This window comes from Cololabis saira, chromosome 4 (genome assembly GCF_033807715.1).
Source record: "Cololabis saira isolate AMF1-May2022 chromosome 4, fColSai1.1, whole genome shotgun sequence".
In the NCBI taxonomy this organism is placed as follows: Eukaryota; Metazoa; Chordata; class Actinopteri; order Beloniformes; family Belonidae; genus Cololabis; species Cololabis saira.
In genome coordinates this window covers 52,277,219-52,299,090 of record NC_084590.1, presented here as the reverse complement: position 1 = coordinate 52,299,090, position 21,872 = coordinate 52,277,219, and the positions used below count along the sequence as shown (strand labels likewise).

At 43.6% G+C, this 21,872-nt stretch overlaps 2 protein-coding genes across 2 annotated transcripts in view; one reads left to right on the top strand and one right to left on the bottom strand.

The window, feature by feature from the left end:
* Positions 1–1,623: 1,623 nt before the first annotated feature.
* On the top strand, positions 1,624–14,472 carry wdr74 (WD repeat domain 74). The gene is made up of 3 exons (XM_061720099.1): positions 1,624–2,164; positions 11,529–11,742; positions 13,345–14,472. Exons 1-3 carry the CDS (start codon positions 1,698–1,700, stop codon positions 13,873–13,875), a joined length of 1,212 nt encoding a protein of 403 aa, XP_061576083.1. The 5' UTR covers positions 1,624–1,697; the 3' UTR covers positions 13,876–14,472.
* Positions 14,473–16,358: 1,886 nt separating this feature from the next.
* zgc:162872 (BAR_ACAPs and ArfGap_ACAP domain-containing protein) overlaps positions 16,359–21,872 on the bottom strand; it is a 47,978-nt gene continuing 42,464 nt past the window's right edge. The window contains exon 22 of the mRNA XM_061720074.1: positions 16,359–19,096. Within this exon, the coding sequence (XP_061576058.1) occupies positions 18,906–19,096 (191 nt within the window). The 3' untranslated portion in view covers positions 16,359–18,905. The remainder of the gene's footprint in view (positions 19,097–21,872) is intronic.

Here is a 21,872-nt window from a genome sequence, read left to right as displayed (position 1 = left end):
TCCTTTCTGTTTTGGTAGTAGTTTGATAAAGAGGAAGATCTATTAAACTGGTGCGTGTGCTGCGTTGCTCTGATGAGGAGCAGGAGATTTATTCATGTATTTTTCTCTGTTTTTTCTGCAGAATTAAATGTAGCAAAACCAACTTATGACTCATCATTTCTTGCAACGAATCCAAACCTGTTACACTTAGAGGGCTATTTTTCAGTTATGTTCACTTGTTATAGCATATTTTACATAATAAGAAAAATAGACAAACATATTTTCTCATCATCAAAACATATTTTAAAATTTTCAAGTAACAAAATAACATATTCGAACAATTTTTCAGATTTTTTTCAGTTATTTTATTGTCTGAAAAATGGTTCAAATATGTTATTTTGTTATTTGAAAAATTTTAAATTTATTTTGTTGATGAGAAAATATGTTTCTGTATTGTTCTTATTTTAGTGAGGGGGATATATATAGTTTTGTTCTCTATAGCTGATATAACATGAATTACTCCTATGTGGAATCAATAAAGTTCTTATTTTTACCATCTGATAAATTAAATATATTATATTTGGTGCCTAACTGTTTCCAAGTATATTAGTGCGTGTGTGAATGAATAAATGAGACGTAAAACGTACATTTCTTTGTAGAAAGATGCTTTATGAAAATAAGTCTATTTACTTGTATTAGTTTACAGCGCAGTCTTGCCACATCCAATATGGCGGCGACGGTGACGTATCGAAGCAGCAGCAAGAACACTGGATGGGGCGTCTACGTATAAATGTCTATGGTTTAATGCCGCGTTCCATTTGTCCTCGGAAGTGGGGATTTCCTAGTTCCCAGTCGGAATTTTCAACTGGAACGCCCTTCGAAGTGGGATTTCCCACTGGGAAAGTGGGAGAGTCTTCACCGCCCCCGAGTTACCATTCCAAGATGGCCGCCCCGGTTGTAAACAGTAGAACGAACGGAACAGAAGTGCTACGAAGAACAGCTTCGTAGCACTTCATTTGTTTTGGTCACACTAAATCAGTCGTATACAAGTATTGTTCCGCATATATATGCTGCTATAGTGTAATTTACATTTTTCATGTGGTATATGCGAACTACAAACTTGTTTACCTACTTTGTAACTGGAACGCTGATAACTCGGCTGTGACGTCATTCCCAGTTCCGAGTTCCGAGGTAAATGGAACGCAGCATCAGTCATTCAAAACCCCTTTTTTTATTTTTGAGAATGAAACCAAACAATACTTGAGTTCCATCTCTGACTCAAATAACAAAAAAGCTCAAGTCAAAACTGTTAATTTATGTTCTCTATTTAATGTGTTTGTTTAAAAGTCCCCCTGGCTCCTGAGGAGTTGTACTTTTATGTATTAATGATGTTAATGATGTTTTGTATGTCTGTCTGTTTATGTGTTTTGTAATATGAGAACTATTCAATAAAGCTTGTTAAAAAAAAAACAAAAAAAACGAAGTTTTAATCTTGCTTGCTTGACTCTCCCAGTGGGAAATCCCACTTAAGAGGAGCGTTCCAGTTGAAAATTCCGACTAGGAACTGGGAAATTCCGACTTCCGAGGACAAGGGGAACGCAGCATTACCATCCAGTCGTGTGACGTATTATTCCCGCGACACAGACAGAGCACCACACGTGTTTGCAGCAGGACTAGAACCAGAGGGACCAGTTCCAGAACCAGAACCAGGTCCAGTCATGGGGGACCGCAGCCGGCTCTGCTCGGTGTGGCTCGGCTCCGAGACCGGGATCCTGAAGGGCGTCAGCCTGAGCCGCAAACAGGCCTTTAACTTCTGCAACCCGGCCGAGCTGAGCCGGGCCGGGGAGGTCCGGCAGCTGTGCTGGGCCGACCCGGCGCAGAGCGAGCTGCTGCTGGGCTGCGTGGACGGAACCGTCCGGACCTTCAGCCTGGAGAAGGGAGCGTTCACCGGGGCGCGGCGCTGCGGGGACCCGGGGGAGGGCTGCTTCTCCGGGCTGGAGCTGCTGGAGGGCCCGGGGGGAGAACCGGGGGGTCCGGGCGGCCCGCCGGCGGGCCCGGGGGGAGAACCGGGGCTCTCCCCGGGGGGAACGCTGCTCACCTGCGGGGAGAACGGGCTGCTGCGGGTCTGGAGGGGCGAGACGGAGACCCCGCAGGCCGAGATCCGGGTCGGAACCAACGTGTGCAGGTAGGACCAGAACTGATTATTATTATTATTATTATTATTATTATTATGTGCAGGTAGGACCAGATAATATTATTATTATTATTATTATTATTATTATTATTATTATTATTATTATTATTATTATTATTATTATGTGCAGGTAGGACCAGAACTATTTATTATTATTATTATTATTGTTAATATTGTGTGCAGGTAGGACCAGTACTTAATAATAATAATATTATAACTATTATTATAATTATTATTATAATTATTAATATTATTACGTGCAGGTAGGACCAGAACTATTTATTATTATTATTATTATTGTTAATATTATGTGCAGGTAGGACCAGAACTATTTATTATTATTATAATAATATTAATTATTATTATTATTATTATTATTATTATTATTATTATGTGCAGGTTGGACCAGATAATATTATCATTATCATCATTATTATTATTATGTGCAGGTAGGACCAGAACTTATTATTATTATTGATATAATATTAATAATAAAAATAATTATTATGTGCAGGTAGGACCAGAACTTTTATTATTATTATTATTATTATTATTAATAATAATTATGATGTGCAGGTAGGACCAGAACTTAATAATATTATTATTATTATTATTATTATTATTATTATTATTATTATTATTATTATTATTATTATTATTATTATTATGTGCAGGTATGACCAGTATTTAATAATAATAATATTATTATTATTATTGTTATCATTATAACTATTATTGTTATTATTATTATTATTATTATTATTATTATTATGTGCAGGTAGGACCAGTACTTATTATTATTATTATTATTATTATTATTATTATTATTATTATTAATAATAATAATATTGTTATTATTATTATTAATAATAATAATAATAATAATATTGTTATTATTGTTGTTGTTGTTATTATGTGCAGGTAAGACCAGTACTTATTATTATTGTTATTATTGTTGTTGTTGTTGTTGTTGTTATTATTATGTGCAGGTAGGACCAGTACTTATTATTATTATTATTATTATTATTATTATGTGCAGGTAGGACCGACACTTATTATTATTTTTTTTTCAAAAACTTTATTTCACAAAAATATGACGTTTACAAATTATATATCTTCAGCAGAACATAGAAACCTAAGGAAGAGTATTAGGGCCAAACAAAAAACATTGGAAATTATGACAATAAAGTCGTAATATTATGAGAATAAAGTCGTAATATTACGAGAATAAAGTCGTAATATTACGAGAATAAAGTCGTAATATTACGAGAATAAAGTCGTAATATTACGAGAATAAAGTCGTAATATTACGAGAATAAAGTCGTAATATTACGAGAATAAAGTCGTAATTTATGAGAATTCTTAACAGGAAGAGCTGTCTTCTCCCTGTGTTAAAATAAGGAATATTACGACGGAGTATTGGGGCCAAACTAAGACAAAAAATAATTGGAAAATAAAGTCAATGTTGCGAGAATAAAGTAATAATTTTGCGAGAATATTACGACTTTATTCTCGTAATATTAAGACTTTATTCTCATAATATTACAACTTTATTCTTGTAATATTATGACATTATTCTCGTAATTTCCAATTTGTTTTTTTGTCTTAGTTTGGCTCTAATACTCTAATATCCCTAATGTCTGTCTGTACAGTCATGCAAGTTCAAAGCTATTAAAGCACTTTAATCTTTAAATTAGGGCTGCAACTAACCACTATTTTAATAGTCGACTAGTCACCGACTATTGAAACGATTAGTCGACTAATCAGATAATTAGTAAATTTTTTTTAAATCTAGTATGAGGTTGCTTTATTTATGTGGCAAATGATAATAAACACCAGAAAGATGCACTAGAGCTCTGATATAGCGGGACTGTTTTCTTCATCCTGCTCCCGCTGCATTTCTGACCGTTACCACCTGCAACGTGTGTTACACTCCCGCCCCTCCCGCAAAACTCAAGAATTCCTGCCCGCACGGCGCACAATAATAGAGATGCATTGTTTTAGTGTCTTCTCCCGTCCGGCAAGAGAAAAGTCCAGACAAATCTATCTGATTTAATGTTAACATGATCATTGTGGAGCTTGATGGATAATTGACAGTTCATAGGCACCTGACTGAAAGTTAGATGTAAATCCATCATTGTCATGTTCGCACAAGCCTTTTTTCGCCTTTCGCGCTGCATCAATTATGTGATTGAGGTTATAACGAGAGTAGCTGTGAGTGGCTCAAATAATACTAATAACATAAAATAAACAAAGTTTAGAATGAAACTAATTAATTTAACAAATGAATGGCTTGGCCATTACATTGCTGTGGAGGGAGATAATGTTTCTGACCGACTGCGGTTCCGTGCGTCTCTCTTCCAAGATGCTCCACAGACACTAAACGCAGTTTCTCCAAATATCTGACTTAATTTAATACTTTGTCAGGCATAACGTTAAAGCTTTCTTTTAAAGCCAAAACACGCTTAATATCTTACCAAGGCGAGTCCGTTTCGTTCAGCACTCCGACGTGCTTTCTCTTCAAATGCATTACCGACGTGCTCCGTGAAAAGCAACGTCGGCTTTGCAAACCTTGCAAGTATCTTTTTATTCACCGTATCGATGCTAAAATGCTCCCAAACTTTTTATTTAATTTTTTATCAAAGTTTTATGACCCGCAGCTGCAGAGACGTCGTGCTGCGCAACTCTCGGCAGAGATTGTATTGAAGTGAGACGCTTCACTCCGTTGGAAAAACACGTCTGGCGACAATTGTCGACAATGGAATTCATTTTCGACAATTTTGATTATCGATTTTTGTCGACAACGTCGACGAATCGATGCAGCCCTACTTAAAATCAAAGCATTTCGTTTTTTCATATAAAATAAATAAATTTCTCTGCAGTTTAGAAGTTTTGGGGTTTGATCTGTATTAGTGTCCAGGATGAGGACCAGTCTCTGATCTGTTAGTGTCCAGGATGAGGACCAGTCTCTGATCTGTTAGTGTCCAGGATGAGGACCAGTCTCTGATCTGTTAGTGTCCAGGATGAGGACCAGTCTCTGATCTGTTAGTGTCCAGGATGAGGACCAGTCTCTGATCTGTTAGTGTCCAGGATGAGGACCAGTCTCTGATCTGTTAGTGTCCAGGATGAGGACCAGTCTCTGATCTGTATTAGTGTCCAGGATGAGGACCAGTCTCTGATCTGTGTTAGTGTCCAGGATGAGGACCAGTCTCTGATCTGTTAGTGTCCAGGATGAGGACCAGTCTCTGATCTGTTAGTGTCCAGGATGAGGACCAGTCTCTGATCTGTGTTAGTGTCCAGGATGAGGACCAGTCTCTGATCTGTTAGTGTCCAGGATGAGGACCAGTCTCTGATCTGTTAGTGTCCAGGATGAGGACCAGTCTCTGATCTGTTAGTGTCCAGGATGAGGACCAGTCTCTGATCTGTATTAGTGTCCAGGATGAGGACCAGTCTCTGATCTGTTAGTGTCCAGGATGAGGACCAGTCTCTGATCTGTGTTAGTGTCCAGGATGAGGACCAGTCTCTGATCTGTTAGTGTCCAGGATGAGGACCAGTCTCTGATCGGAAAAATTGTACGAAAAAACGCACATAAAAACGTACGAAAAAACGCACGAAAAAAAACGTACGAAAAATCATACGAAAAAACGTACGAAAAAAACGCACGAAAAAACGCACGAAAAAACGTACGAAAAAAAAACGCACGAAAAAAAAACGTACGAAAAATCGTACGAAAAAACGTATGAAAAATCGTAAGAATAAATGCACGAAAAAACGTACGAAAAAATGCACGAAAAAAACCGTACGGAAAAACGTACGAAAAAATGCACGAAAAAAACGTACGAAAAATCGTACGAAAAAATCGTACGAAAAAACACGAAAAAGCGTACGAAAAAACGTACGAAAAAATGCGCAAAAAAAAAACGTACGGAAAAACGTACGAAAAAAAAGTGCGAAAAAACGCACGAAAAAACGTACGAAAAAATGCGCGGAAAAAAACGTACGAAAAAACGCACGAAAAAATGCGCGGAAAAAAACGTACGAAAAAACGCACGAAAAAACGTAAGAAAAAACGCACGAAAAAACGTATGAAAAATCATACGAAAAAACACGTGAAAAAACACACGAAAAAACGCACGCAAAACGTACGCAAAAACGCACGCAAAACGCACGAAAAAACGTCAGAAAAACGCACGCAAAACACACGCACAAACGCACGCAAAAACGCACAAACGCACGAAAAAACGCACGCACAAACGCACGCAAAAATGCACAAACGCACGAAAATGATCTGTTAGTGTCCAGGATTAGGACCAGTCTCTGATCTGTGTTAGTGTCCAGGATGAGGACCAGTCTCTGATCTGTATTAGTGTCCAGGATGAGGACCAGTCTCTGATCTGTATTAGTGTCCAGGATGAGGACCAGTCTCTGATCTGTTAGTGTCCAGGATGAGGACCAGTCTCTGATCTGTTAGTGTCCAGGATGAGGACCAGTCTCTGATCTGTTAGTGTCCAGGATGAGGACCAGTCTCTGATCTGTATTAGTGTCCAGGATGAGGACCAGTCTCTGATCTGTATTAGTGTCCAGGATGAGGACCAGTCTCTGATCTGTTAGTGTCCAGGATGAGGACCAGTCTCTGATCTGTATTAGTGTCCAGGATGAGGACCAGTCTCTGATCTGTTAGTGTCCAGGATGAGGACCAGTCTCTGATCTGTTAGTGTCCAGGATGAGGACCAGTCTCTGATCTGTTAGTGTCCAGGATGAGGACCAGTCTCTGATCTGTTAGTGTCCAGGATGAGGACCAGTCTCTGATCTGTATTAGTGTCCAGGATGAGGACCAGTCTCTGATCTGTTAGTGTCCAGGATGAGGACCAGTCTCTGATCTGTATTAGTGTCCAGGATGAGGACCAGTCTCTGATCTGTATTAGTGTCCAGGATGAGGACCAGTCTCTGATCTGTTAGTGTCCAGGATGAGGACCAGTCTCTGATCTGTTAGTGTCCAGGATGAGGACCAGTCTCTGATCTGTATTAGTGTCCAGGATGAGGACCAGTCTCTGATCTGTTAGTGTCCAGGATGAGGACCAGTCTCTGATCTGTATTAGTGTCCAGGATGAGGACCAGTCTCTGATCTGTTAGTGTCCAGGATGAGGACCAGTCTCTGATCTGTATTAGTGTCCAGGATGAGGACCAGTCTCTGATCTGTTAGTGTCCAGGATGAGGACCAGTCTCTGATCTGTTAGTGTCCAGGATGAGGACCAGTCTCTGATCTGTTAGTGTCCAGGATGAGGACCAGTCTCTGATCTGTTAGTGTCCAGGATGAGGACCAGTCTCTGATCTGTTAGTGTCCAGGATGAGGACCAGTCTCTGATCTGTATTAGTGTCCAGGATGAGGACCAGTCTCTGATCTGTATTAGTGTCCAGGATGAGGACCAGTCTCTGATCTGTTAGTGTCCAGGATGAGGACCAGTCTCTGATCTGTATTAGTGTCCAGGATGAGGACCAGTCTCTGATCTGTTAGTGTCCAGGATGAGGACCAGTCTCTGATCTGTATTAGTGTCCAGGATGAGGACCAGTCTCTGATCTGTTAGTGTCCAGGATGAGGACCAGTCTCTGATCTGTTAGTGTCCAGGATGAGGACCAGTCTCTGATCTGTTAGTGTCCAGGATGAGGACCAGTCTCTGATCTGTATTAGTGTCCAGGATGAGGACCAGTCTCTGATCTGTTAGTGTCCAGGATGAGGACCAGTCTCTGATCTGTTAGTGTCCAGGATGAGGACCAGTCTCTGATCTGTTAGTGTCCAGGATGAGGACCAGTCTCTGATCTGTTAGTGTCCAGGATGAGGACCAGTCTCTGATCTGTATTAGTGTCCAGGATGAGGACCAGTCTCTGATCTGTATTAGTGTCCAGGATGAGGACCAGTCTCTGATCTGTATTAGTGTCCAGGATGAGGACCAGTCTCTGATCTGTATTAGTGTCCAGGATGAGGACCAGTCTCTGATCTGTGTTAGTGTCCAGGATGAGGACCAGTCTCTGATCTGTATTAGTGTCCAGGATGAGGACCAGTCTCTGATCTGTTAGTGTCCAGGATGAGGACCAGTCTCTGATCTGTTAGTGTCCAGGATGAGGACCAGTCTCTGATCTGTTAGTGTCCAGGATGAGGACCAGTCTCTGATCTGTTAGTGTCCAGGATGAGGACCAGTCTCTGATCTGTTAGTGTCCAGGATGAGGACCAGTCTCTGATCTGTTAGTGTCCAGGATGAGGACCAGTCTCTGATCTGTTAGTGTCCAGGATGAGGACCAGTCTCTGATCTGTATTAGTGTCCAGGATGAGGACCAGTCTCTGATCTGTATTAGTGTCCAGGATGAGGACCAGTCTCTGATCTGTATTAGTGTCCAGGATGAGGACCAGTCTCTGATCTGTATTAGTGTCCAGGATGAGGACCAGTCTCTGATCTGTTAGTGTCCAGGATGAGGACCAGTCTCTGATCTGTTAGTGTCCAGGATGAGGACCCGTCTCTGATCTGTATTAGTGTCCAGGATGAGGACCAGTCTCTGATCTGTTAGTGTCCAGGATGAGGACCAGTCTCTGATCTGTTAGTGTCCAGGATGAGGACCAGTCTCTGATCTGTTAGTGTCCAGGATGAGGACCAGTCTCTGATCTGTTAGTGTCCAGGATGAGGACCAGTCTCTGATCTGTATTAGTGTCCAGGATGAGGACCAGTCTCTGATCTGTTAGTGTCCAGGATGAGGACCAGTCTCTGATCTGTATTAGTGTCCAGGATGAGGACCAGTCTCTGATCTGTGTTAGTGTCCAGGATGAGGACCAGTCTCTGATCTGTTAGTGTCCAGGATGAGGACCAGTCTCTGATCTGTATTAGTGTCCAGGATGAGGACCAGTCTCTGATCTGTTAGTGTCCAGGATGAGGACCAGTCTCTGATCTGTTAGTGTCCAGGATGAGGACCAGTCTCTGATCTGTTAGTGTCCAGGATGAGGACCAGTCTCTGATCTGTTAGTGTCCAGGATGAGGACCAGTCTCTGATCTGTATTAGTGTCCAGGATGAGGACCAGTCTCTGATCTGTATTAGTGTCCAGGATGAGGACCAGTCTCTGATCTGTTAGTGTCCAGGATGAGGACCAGTCTCTGATCTGTATTAGTGTCCAGGATGAGGACCAGTCTCTGATCTGTTAGTGTCCAGGATGAGGACCAGTCTCTGATCTGTTAGTGTCCAGGATGAGGACCAGTCTCTGATCTGTTAGTGTCCAGGATGAGGACCAGTCTCTGATCTGTTAGTGTCCAGGATGAGGACCAGTCTCTGATCTGTTAGTGTCCAGGATGAGGACCAGTCTCTGATCTGTATTAGTGTCCAGGATGAGGACCAGTCTCTGATCTGTATTAGTGTCCAGGATGAGGACCAGTCTCTGATCTGTATTAGTGTCCAGGATGAGGACCAGTCTCTGATCTGTTAGTGTCCAGGATGAGGACCCGTCTCTGATCTGTTAGTGTCCAGGATGAGGACCAGTCTCTGATCTGTATTAGTGTCCAGGATGAGGACCAGTCTCTGATCTGTTAGTGTCCAGGATGAGGACCAGTCTCTGATCTGTTAGTGTCCAGGATGAGGACCAGTCTCTGATCTGTATTAGTGTCCAGGATGAGGACCAGTCTCTGATCTGTTAGTGTCCAGGATGAGGACCAGTCTCTGATCTGTATTAGTGTCCAGGATGAGGACCAGTCTCTGATCTGTTAGTGTCCAGGATGAGGACCAGTCTCTGATCTGTATTAGTGTCCAGGATGAGGACCAGTCTCTGATCTGTTAGTGTCCAGGATGAGGACCAGTCTCTGATCTGTTAGTGTCCAGGATGAGGACCAGTCTCTGATCTGTTAGTGTCCAGGATGAGGACCAGTCTCTGATCTGTTAGTGTCCAGGATGAGGACCAGTCTCTGATCTGTTAGTGTCCAGGATGAGGACCAGTCTCTGATCTGTATTAGTGTCCAGGATGAGGACCAGTCTCTGATCTGTATTAGTGTCCAGGATGAGGACCAGTCTCTGATCTGTATTAGTGTCCAGGATGAGGACCAGTCTCTGATCTGTTAGTGTCCAGGATGAGGACCAGTCTCTGATCTGTTAGTGTCCAGGATGAGGACCAGTCTCTGATCTGTATTAGTGTCCAGGATGAGGACCAGTCTCTGATCTGTTAGTGTCCAGGATGAGGACCAGTCTCTGATCTGTATTAGTGTCCAGGATGAGGACCAGTCTCTGATCTGTATTAGTGTCCAGGATGAGGACCAGTCTCTGATCTGTTAGTGTCCAGGATGAGGACCAGTCCCTGATCTGTTAGTGTCCAGGATGAGGACCAGTCTCTGATCTGTATTAGTGTCCAGGATGAGGACCAGTCTCTGATCTGTTAGTGTCCAGGATGAGGACCAGTCTCTGATCTGTTAGTGTCCAGGATGAGGACCAGTCTCTGATCTGTTAGTGTCCAGGATGAGGACCAGTCTCTGATCTGTATTAGTGTCCAGGATGAGGACCAGTCTCTGATCTGTATTAGTGTCCAGGATGAGGACCAGTCTCTGATCTGTTAGTGTCCAGGATGAGGACCAGTCTCTGATCTGTTAGTGTCCAGGATGAGGACCAGTCTCTGATCTGTTAGTGTCCAGGATGAGGACCAGTCTCTGATCTGTTAGTGTCCAGGATGAGGACCAGTCTCTGATCTGTTAGTGTCCAGGATGAGGACCAGTCTCTGATCTGTATTAGTGTCCAGGATGAGGACCAGTCTCTGATCTGTTAGTGTCCAGGATCATCAGGACTAACACCGTAGGACAGTAGGACATGAGGAAAAAAGTCAAAAATTTGAGAAAGTTCTAAATTTTGAGAAAAAAGTGGAAATGTCGAAAACGCACGAAAGAACGAACGTACGAAAAAAATGCAGGTTCGCACGCAAAACGCACGCAAAACGCACGCAAAAAACGTACGGAAAACATACAAAAAAACGTACAAAAAAATGTACGAAAAAACGCACGAAAAAATGTAGGATTAAACGTACGAAAAAACGTAAGAAAAAACGTACGAAAAACATACAAAAAAAATTATGAAAAAACGCACAAAAAATCGTACGAAAAAACGTAGGATTAAACGTACGAAAAAACGCACAAAAAATCGTACGAAAAAAAGGACAAAAAAACGTACTAAAAAATGCACAAAAAATCGTACGAAAAAAAAGGACGAAAAAACGTAAGAAAAACGTACGAAAAACACATTTTTATGCAGTTTAGAAGTTTTGGGGATGTCCCTTTTTTTTGGCGCCTGTGCTGCTGAAATGGGGGCGTCCCTGATCTGTACTTATGTCCTAAATGTCCAGGATGCGGTCCAGTCCGGTCCAGACGTCCCTCGTTGCCACCGGGGGGAAGGAGAACGGTTTGAAGGTCTGGGACCTGCAGAAACCTGAGACCCCCGTGTTTTCAGCTAAGAACCTGCGGGACGACTTCCTGGACCTGAGGAGACCGTACTGGGTCAGAGACCTGGCCTTCCTGCCCGGGTCGGACAAGCTGGTCACCTGCACGGGACACCACCAGGTGAGGGGGGGGGGACACCACCAGGTGAGAGGGGGGGGGGGACACCACCAGGTGAGGGGGGGGGGGGACACCACCAGGTGAGAGGTCTGGGGGGGGGGGGGACCACCAGGTAGGGCTGGGTGATATGGACCAAAAGTCATATCTCCATATTTTCTAGCTAAATGTTGATACTCGATATACATCCATATTTTTTCTGACATAATTGGGGTTTCCCCCAAAGCATTATAGCATAGCATCTCTGTTAGCATCTCTGTTAGCTTCTCTGTTAGCATCTCTGTTAGCATCTCTGTTAGCATCTCTGTTAGCTTCTCTGTTAGCGTCTCTGTTAGCATCTCTGTTAGCATCTCTGTTAGCTTCTCTGTTAGCATCTATGTTAGCATCTCTGTTAGCTTCTCTGTTAGCGTCTCTGTTAGCATCTCTGTTAGCACCTCTGTTAGCACCTCTGTTAGCATCTCTCTTAGCATCTCTGTTAGCATCCCTGTTAGCATCTCTGTTAGCATCTCTGTTAGCATCCCTGTTAGCATCTCCTTTAGCATCTCCTTTAGCATCTCTGTTAGCATCTCTGTTAGCATCCCTGTTAGCATCTCTGTTAGCATCTCTGTTAGCATCTCTGTTAACTTCTCTGTTAACTTCTCCGTTAGCATCTCCGTTAGCATCTCCGTTAGCATCTCTGTTAGCTTATCTGTTAGCATCTCTGTTAACTTCTCTGTTAACTTCTCCGTTAGCATCTCTGTTAGCATCTCTGTTAGCATCTATGTTAGCATCTATGTTAGCATCTCCGTTAGCATCTCCGTTAGCATCTCCGTTAGCATCTCCGTTAGCATCTCTGTTAGCATCTCTGTTAGCATCTCTGTTAGCATCTCCGTTAGCATCTCCGTTAGCATCTCTGTTAGCATCTCTGTTAGCATCTCTGTTAGTATCTCTGTTAGCATCTATGTTAGCATCACCGTTAGCATCTCTGTTAGCATCTCCGTTAGCATCTCTCTTAGCATCTCTGTTAGCATCTCTGTTAGCTTCATTTCTTAAAAAAACAGTTTTAATACAAAGCCTCGTGCCAAATGTCACACAGGTTCCTTTATTAACAGAGGTCTGCACAATATCAACATGTATAAAACAAATGAAATAAAAATAAACTGCTGCATATATAGAATAAAAATGCTTCTTGAATAAAATAAAACAAATATCCCTTTCCTGCATAACAATTAAATTAAAATACACTGTAATTAATACAATGTAGACAGTAACAGGCAGACTTTTCCACTGAGGTTGACAGTTGTGCAAATAACAAAACATTTGTGCAAATGTCAAATAAAACATTCAAGTCAATTTGTCACAAAATAAGCTATCTCAAAATTATTTTATTTTTTATTTTATTTTTTAAATAATCGATATAAACGATATTGTTTCGTACCATATCGCGTTTGGAAATATATCGATATATATTAAAATCTCGATATATCGCCCAGCCCTGCTTCTAATCAAAGTGTAATAAACTCTAACTTCTCCGTTTGTCTTCGTCCTCCAGGTGTTTAAACTCTAACTTCTCTGTTTCTCCTCGTCCTCCAACGTAATAAACTCTTAATTTCTCCGTTTCTCCTGCAGGTGCACGTGTTTGACCCGGCGACGCCGCAGCGCCGGCCCGTGCTGGAGGCGGAGTTCGGGGAGTTCCCGCTGACGGCGCTGGCCCTGCCGGCGGGCGGGGGGACGGTGGTGGTGGGGAACACCCGGGGGGACCTGGCCCTGCTGGACCTGAGGAAGGGGCTGGTGCGCGGGGCCCTGAAGGGCCTGGCCGGGGGGGTGCGGGCCCTCAGCTGCCACGCCTCCCGGCCCCTGGTCGCCTCCTGCGGCCTGGACCGATTCCTCCGGGTGCACAGCCTGCAGACCCGGGAGGTCCTGCACAAGGTCTACCTCAAGTCCCGGCTCAACTGCGTCCTCATGGCCAGCCGGGACCACCCGGAGGGCGAGGAGCAGGCGGAGGTCACGGTGAAGGAGGAGGACGAGCAGGACGAGGTCTGGGACACCATGGAGACGGTCGGGGACGCCAAGAGGAAAACAACAACAACAACACCAGAGGAAGAAGGAGGAGAAGAGACGGAGAGGAAGAGCAAGAAGAAGAGGAAGAAAGACGCCTGAGAGGCGTTTGGGGAGCGTGGGGTTTCTCAGCTTCACGGACTGAAAGACTGAACACTTTTTTCTCAAAATTCCGACTTTTTTCTCAAAATTACGACTTTTTTCTCGACATTTTTTTTTCAAAATTTTGACTTTTCTCGACTTTTTCTCAACATTTTGACTTTTTTCTCGACTTTTTCTCAAAATGTTGACTTTTTTTCTCAAAATTTTGACTTTTTTCTCGACTTTTTCTCAAAATCCGACTTTTTTCTCAAAATTTCGACTTTTTTCTCGACTTTTTCTCAAAATTTCAACTTTTTTTCTTCAAAATTTCAACTTTTTTCTCGACTTTTTTTTTCAAAATTTAGACTTTTCTCGACTTTTTCTCAAAATTTTGACTTTTTTCTCGACTTTTTTCTCAAAATTCCGAGAAGAGGAAGAAAGACGGCTGAGAGGCGTTTGGGGAGCGTGGGGTTTCTCAGCTTCACGGACTGAAAGACTGAACGAGGTCTGAGCGACGGCTCGGTTTACGAGACCCTGAACGCCTCACAGATCAGACTCATTTCTACAGTTTATTTTATCATAAATGAAACTGTGTTTAATAAATGTTTTTTCTGATAACGGTGACTTTAGTTCCTAAACTCTCTCTGGGATCAATGTTTGTGTCTGAACCTCCTGATCGACTTCATTGATCAGGAAACTGAACCTCCTGATCGACTTCATTGATCAGGAAACTGAACCTCCTGATCGACTTCATTGATCAGGAAACTGAACCTCCTGATCGACTTCATTGATCAGGAAACCTCCACGTTTACGGGACCGTCGTTTCACTTTAGGAGTTTTTAAATACTTGAATATAAATATATTACATTTATATTTAAGTTATTGTTCTAAGTTGTAATTAGTTTTCTGTCTCAATCTTTATAAATACTTTTTTTGAGCATTTTAAAGATTTAGAACAAACATTCAGCCAAACATTTATATACAGTATACAAATATGTATAAATGAATAAAATAATATAACATTAATTTAGCTTAATCAACAAAGAAGGAAAAATGTCTCTAAAACAACAATGTGTGTTTGCTCTTTTGGTTTGACATAAGTTTAAGGAGTTTATATAGAAATGAAAACATTTAAATCTGGGAGTGATTTAGAGAATTTAGTTTTGTGTTTATGAAATTTACCAATTACTATCATAAGATTTACTATGAAAATGGGACTCGGCTCTTCTGCAGTTTGAGGAGGTGGTGACGGCAGCGCCGCCTGCTGGCCGGAACCTGCGGTTCTGCAGAACCCGCGGTTCTGCAGAACCCGCGGTTCTCCAGAACCCGCGGTTCTCCAGAACCCGCGGTTCTCCAGAACCCGCGGTTCTCCAGAACCCGCGGTTCTCCAGAACCCGCGGTTCTCCAGAACCCGCGGTTCTCCAGAAACCTGAACAAACAGACGAGTCGTGGTTCCGCTCGGGTTTTATTGGGTTTTATTTGGGCCGAAGCCTCAGCAGGAAATAAAAACATCTTTAATCTCAGATCAATAATCAGTCAATAATCAGTCAATAACCTGCCACAGGAAACAGGAAGTGATGTCACAAGTGGAGCAGCGTGTCGGTAGAACCTCCTGAAAACATTTAAACACGTCCTCGTTTCTCCTTAAATAATCATTAATGTAGTTTCTAATTACAGTTAAACCTTTCTGGATCCAACCTGGAACTGATGGGACCGGGAACCCAAGAGTTCTGGGGCCGGTGGTTCCTGCAGGAACCTGCAGGAACCGGGAACCTGCAGGAACCGGGAACCTGCAGGAACCTGCAGGAACCTGCAGGAACCTGCAGGAACCTGCAGGAACCTGCAGGAACCTGCAGGAACCTGCAGGAACCTGCAGGAACCTGCAGGAACCTGCAGGAACCTGCAGGAACCTGCAGGAACCTGCAGGAACCTGCAGGAACCTGCAGGAACCTGCAGGAACCTGCAGGAACCTGCAGGAACCTGCAGGAACCTGCAGGAACCACCGGCCGGATCAACTGGAGGAACCGGGAACCACAAAATTAATGTTTTTGTTCTAAAACATGACAGACCTTGTAGCGTCTTCAGTACCGCGTCCTACCACACGGGGGAGACGGGTCAGAAGTGGAACCATCAGTTCTTGGGAACATTAGTCCAGTTCTCACAGGAACTAAAATAACAAACATCATAACAGTGTAACGATGACGTGTAACAGAAGTCTAAAGTTTGGGTCTCACCACCAGGTTCTGGATCCAGACCTGGACCTGGATCCAGACCTGGATCTGGACCTGGACCTGGACCTGGATCCAGTTCCAGATCCAGACCTGGATCCAGGTCTGGACCTGGAACTGGATCCAGACCTGGATCTGGACCTGGACCTGGATCCAGGTCTGGATCCAGACCTGGATCCAGACCTGGACCTGGATCCAGGTCTGGATCCAGGTCCAGGTCTGGATCCAGACCTGGACCTGGATCCAGACCTGGATCTGGACCTGGACCTGGACCTGGATCCAGACCTGGATCTGGACCTGGACCTGGATCCAGACCTGGACCTGGACCTGCAGCTTCAAACTTTACAGCAGAAATAAACATCTTCACAGTCTAAACAGAAACAGATCAGGGGCCTCATGTATAAAGCTGCTACAAAACAGGCTGAAAGATGCAACACCTTCTACGCAAAGGTTGGGATTTAAAAAGAAAAATTTAACCAAAACATCTGCGTATCTTTACGCCGACCCCGCGCACCTACCCTACGGCGTAGGTGCGCGTCGCGGCGACGCGCACCTACGCCGTAGGGTACGCGGGGACGCGCACCTACGCCGTAGGGTACGCGGGGACGCGCACCTACGCCGTAGGGTACGCGGGGACGCGCACCTACGCCGTAGGGTACGCGGGGACGCGCACCTACGCCGTAGGGTACGCGGGGACGCGCACCTACGCCGTAGGCTCTGCGTTGGTGACGTGGAACCATAAACCAACCCTGAGCAGCTTTATTTTATACTATTTATATATTATTTATACCAGGGGTCTTCAACTAGATTGGGCCGGGGCCACATCTGCAAAAGGACTGTATGGAGAAGCCGCACAATTTGAAAATGTGGGGGTTTTCAAAATGTATTTTGCACTCAAAGACGAAGACTTATGTAAATATAATACATTTGTATTATACATTTGAATATATCTAGTTTACATATGAATTATGTATTAATTGTCTCCAGATTTAGTAATTCTGAATGTTAAATATAATATTCAGATAAAGAAATATTATTTTGAATGCAAGTTAATTTTGAAACCATGCATTGTGCAAACTTAATGAAGTTGATATTGACCTACTTTTAATAAAACACGCCATAATGACAAAGCACCACTTTCCACCAAGATTTCCTTATTTGAATATTATATTAAGCATTGAGCACAAGCATTTTAGTCCATAGTAGCCAGTTCTAAAAATATAATTAAAAAAAAAAAAAAAAAAAAACATTTCCAACAAACACCCCCTTTTTTTAAATATGACCAGGGGCCACATAAAAGCTCCTGGCGGGCCGCCAATTGATTATCCCTGATTTACACTTTTACTGTGACCACCAAATAATGTGGTTTTCCTGGTGGTTTTCTTGGTGGTTTTCCTGGTGGTTTTCCTTCCTCCACCTCCTCCACAACAGTCTCCGTGAAAGTCAGTGTCCCGGTGGCTCGACACGTCTCATTCATCCTGATACCAAACAGACTGCAGGTGGCGCTGCGCATGCTCAGCAGCTCATTCATGTGCAAATACAATCATGAAATACTTTGCATTGCTCATTTATGGTAGAAAGTGGGCGTGTAGAGGGCGGGATATGAGGAGAATTCACCTCAACCTTCCAGCTGGACTGGGATTCATAAAGAGAACATTGCGTGCACACGGTTTTATAAATCTGGATTATTTTTTGCGCCCGCCATTTTCGGCTTTTTGGTTTACGTGCAATTTTAGTTTGAATCCTACACACTCTTTTATAAATGAGGCCCCTGGTCTCCATGGTTACAGTTTCACCTCCATGACGACTGTTCGGGGATCATATCATATCATATATCATCATATATCAATATCATATCAATATCATATCAATGTCACCGGTTAAAATAAAGTAATAAAATAAAAAAACTATAAAACCACAAACGTATATATTATTATATTATATATATTATAGGGGGCGTGGTCTTTTGAGTGACAGCTGCATCACAGCCGTCGTTCCTTCTGGTGAACTTCTGACCTGAAAATGAGTCAAATCTAGTTTTAAAGATAAAACAGCGACTACCGGCCTGTTAGCTTCAGGGGTTAGCTAAGCTAAGCTAACATAGCTAGTTTGTGTAACTGAGGTAAGGTGGGCGTGGCCAAACCACTGTCTCCGCCCACTAGTGGGCGTGGCCAAACCACTGTCTCCGCCCACTAAGGGTCCACCGACCCGGAAACCACAACGGGGGGAGTCCCCGGTCCCCCCTGGACTGATCTGGATCCACATGGATCTGGATTCTCCTGGACCTAAAAACCACGTAAAAAATACTTTAATCATCCTGATTTCACTAAAACCACTAAAGACTTTAAGAAGCTTATTTCAAAGGAATAAAGGAATGGAACTGGACCGGAGAAGACTGGACCTTTCCAGGTTAAACTGGATTTTTCCAGATTTAACTGGATTTTTTCCCAGGTTTAACTGGATTTTTCCAGATTTAACTGGATTTTTCAATCTTCTCATCAACTTTTCACAGAGAAAAACAAAAACAAACTCCCTTTTATCGGCTGCGGCGACCCGGTCTAAACCGGTCTAAACCGGTCTCCAAAAACTGAACCCAAGTAAGACGGAGAGTTTCAAAATAAAGGACAGCATTTGACGTCCAGCAACTGGACAGGAAGTGGACCAAAGTGGACCCAAGTGGACCCAAGTGGACTCAGACGGGTTTCTGAGGAAAGTCTTCAGCAGACGAAGGCTGCAACATCCCTCCGTTACCGCGGTAACGTTTGTTGCGACGAGGCGTCGGGTTCCCAGAGTCACTTCCTGTCGCCGGTCCTCTTAAACCCGTCAGCCAATCAGAGTTCTTCCTCCTCCTCCTCTTCCTCTTCCTCCCTCCCCGTCTTCTTCCTCCTCCTCCTCCTCCTCTTCCTCCTCCTCCTCCTCGCCCCCCCGGCCGAACCGGCGGCTGAGCCTCTCGGGGTCGTGTGACGCCATGTTGCTGAAGTCTCGGAAGATTTCCTGGAACGTCTCGTCGTCTCCTGGGAAACAAGTCGGGGTTAGCGGAGACATGTTGGGAAACCCAACATGTTTTAGATCCATATTGGACCAAAAACACAAAAAACTAATGTGTCTGGAGCCGCAAAAAATGAAAAGTCTCGTATCAGAATTAGAATGAAGAAACACATGCTGCATGTTTCTATATTAGTTAGAACTGGACTGATCGAGATGAGATTGCGGACTTTTTAAATAGTCTTAGCATTCCCAGTCTTTCACCAGATCTAAGGAAGACATTAGAAGAACCGATATCCCTGATGGAAATTACTCGAGCCATTTCTTCACTGCAGTCGGGTAAATGTCCTGGCCCTGATGGCTTCCCGGCGGAATTTCTAAAGAAATTTTCTACTCTGCTTTCCCCATTGCTATCTACAGTTCTTTCAGAATCCTTCAGCCACGGTTCCCTCCCTCCTTCATTTTCGGAGGCCTGCATCACCCTCATAGCTAAAAAAGGGAAGGACCCTACTGAATGCGCCTCCTACAGGCCCATCTCCCTATTAAACACAGATGCTAAAATCTTAGCTAAAGTCCTAGCCCATAGGCTGGAGAATGCCCTCCCCACAATTATATCTGAAGACCAAACTGGCTTCATTAAAGGTAGGCAGTCTTACTTCAACACAGGGCGACTGTTCAATATTATCTACTCTGCCTATGAGGCTATCCCTGAATGCGTTGTCTCTCTGGATGCGGAGAAAGCATTCGACCGCGTCGAATGCGATTATCTCTGCTGTGCTGGACAGGTTTGGTTTTGGTCCGAACTTTGCTCTGTGGATTAAACTTCTCTATTTGTACCCAACAGCCTCAATTCGTACTAACTCTCAATGGTCAAAACCATTTAATCTGCATCGTGGAACCCGTCAGGGGTGCCCCCTTAGTCCCATGCTTTTTGACATGGCTATCGAACCGCTTGCCACAGCGCTCCGATCTTGTGAGGATGTGTCCGGTATCTGGAGAGGTGGCAGGGAACATAAGGTCTCGCTTTATGCCGATGACCTCTTGCTTTTCATCTCTCACCCTCTGGCCTCATTACCCCCTGCGCTGTCACTTCTCAGTCAGTTTGGGAAACTCTCAGGCTATAAACTGAATCTCAGCAAAAGTGAGCTTTTCCCTACCAATCTCGAATCGCATGCTTTAGACCTTTCCAATTTTCCCTTTAAAATCGTAAATGACAAATTCTCCTATTTAGGCATATCTGTGACAAGGAAACACAAAGACCTGCTCCAAGAGAATCTTATCTCATTGTTAAATGAGACCAAACAAACCCTTACACAATGGTCACCCCTGTCAATGTCTCTTGTGGGTCGCATCAATTCAGTCAAAATGACCATTTTACCTAAATTTTTGTACCTTTTCCAGACCTTACCACTCTTTATTCCTGGCTCTTTTTTTCAGTCCCTTGACTCAGTTATATCTTCATACCTATGGCGAGGTAAACGGCCACGTTTGAACAAGACTCACCTTCAAAAAATAAAGTCTGCAGGTGGTCTGGCCCTCCCAAACTTTCGTTATTATTATTGGGCTGCTAACCTGCGCTGCCTTGCATTCTGGTCCTTCTACTGCGACGGCGCTGACCGCCCTGACTGGGTGGCGATGGAGTTACATCCAACTGATGACCTGTCAATTCCTGCCCTACTCGGCTCCTCACTTCCACTTCCTTCACTTAAATCAATCAAAAACCCAGTGGTTAAACATTCTCTTAGAATTTGGGCCCAATTTAGGAAGTTTTTTGGTTTTCACAGCTTCTCTCTTCTTAGCCCCATTGCATCAAATCACTTTTTCAAACCATCCCTTGAGGACCCCACCTTCCAGGAATGGCACAGGAGGGGTATGATTCGTTTTAGAGATATGTTCATAGACGGCACCGTGGCATCTTTTGAGCAGTTAAGTAGTAAATTCAGCCTTCCAAAATCACATTTCTTTAGGTATCTTCAGGCCAGACATTTTGTTCTTTCCCAGACACCCAGCCCTGGTGCATCGATAGGCTTGACCACAGTTGACAAAGTTCTTGCCACAGACCCATTCAAAAAGGGGCTCATTTCGTCTTTCTATGGCATGTTGCTGGATCTTAGGAGTGCCCCTACAGATAAACTCAAAGCAGCATGGGAGCAGGACTTAGGGCTTCCCTTATCAGAGGATACCTGGGAGTCCATACTCAAACTGGTTAATACAACCTCCCTGTGCGCACGTCACTGCTTAATTCAGTTTAAAGTGGTACACAGGGCTCATATTTCAAAAGCAAAGTTATCCTCCATGTACCCAGATATTAGTCCATACTGTGTAAGATGTAAAGTAGCAGAAGCCTCTCTCATCCACATGTACTGGTCCTGCCCATGTCTAAACAAGTACTGGATGGAAGTCTTTCATACTCTCTCTCTGGTGCTTAAAATCAGATTAGAACCAAACCCACTGACTGCCCTGTTTGGGGTCATGGAGGGAGGAAGGAAGTTAACCACTGCACAGGGGCACACTTTGTCTTTTGCCTCCCTTTTGGCTCGTCGGGCAATTCTGTTCAGGTGGAAGGATCCCTTCCCTCCTACTCGTGCGCAATGGCTGGAAGACATCATGTCCTGCTTAAAACTGGAGAAAATTAGATACTCGCTTCAGCAATCAAATAAGTTCCAGAAAGTGTGGGGACCTTTTCTAGAAGCATTCCAGACCCTGTGAACTATACTTCATATTTCTTTTATATTCCTAGTGCAGGCTTTTGATGATAGAGTGACCTCATATTGTGATTAGTAATCTGGCAGTGACATGGGAGGG

Coding starts and splice junctions, on each gene's coding strand:
- wdr74 (XM_061720099.1), top strand. CDS start 1,698: ATGGGGGACCGCAGCCGGCTCTGCTCGGTGTGGCTCGGCTCCGAGACC. Junction 2,165..11,528: donor GTCGGAACCAACGTGTGCAG/GTAGGACCAGAA, acceptor CTAAATGTCCAG/GATGCGGTCCAGTCCGGTCC. Junction 11,743..13,344: donor CCTGCACGGGACACCACCAG/GTGAGGGGGGGG, acceptor TTTCTCCTGCAG/GTGCACGTGTTTGACCCGGC.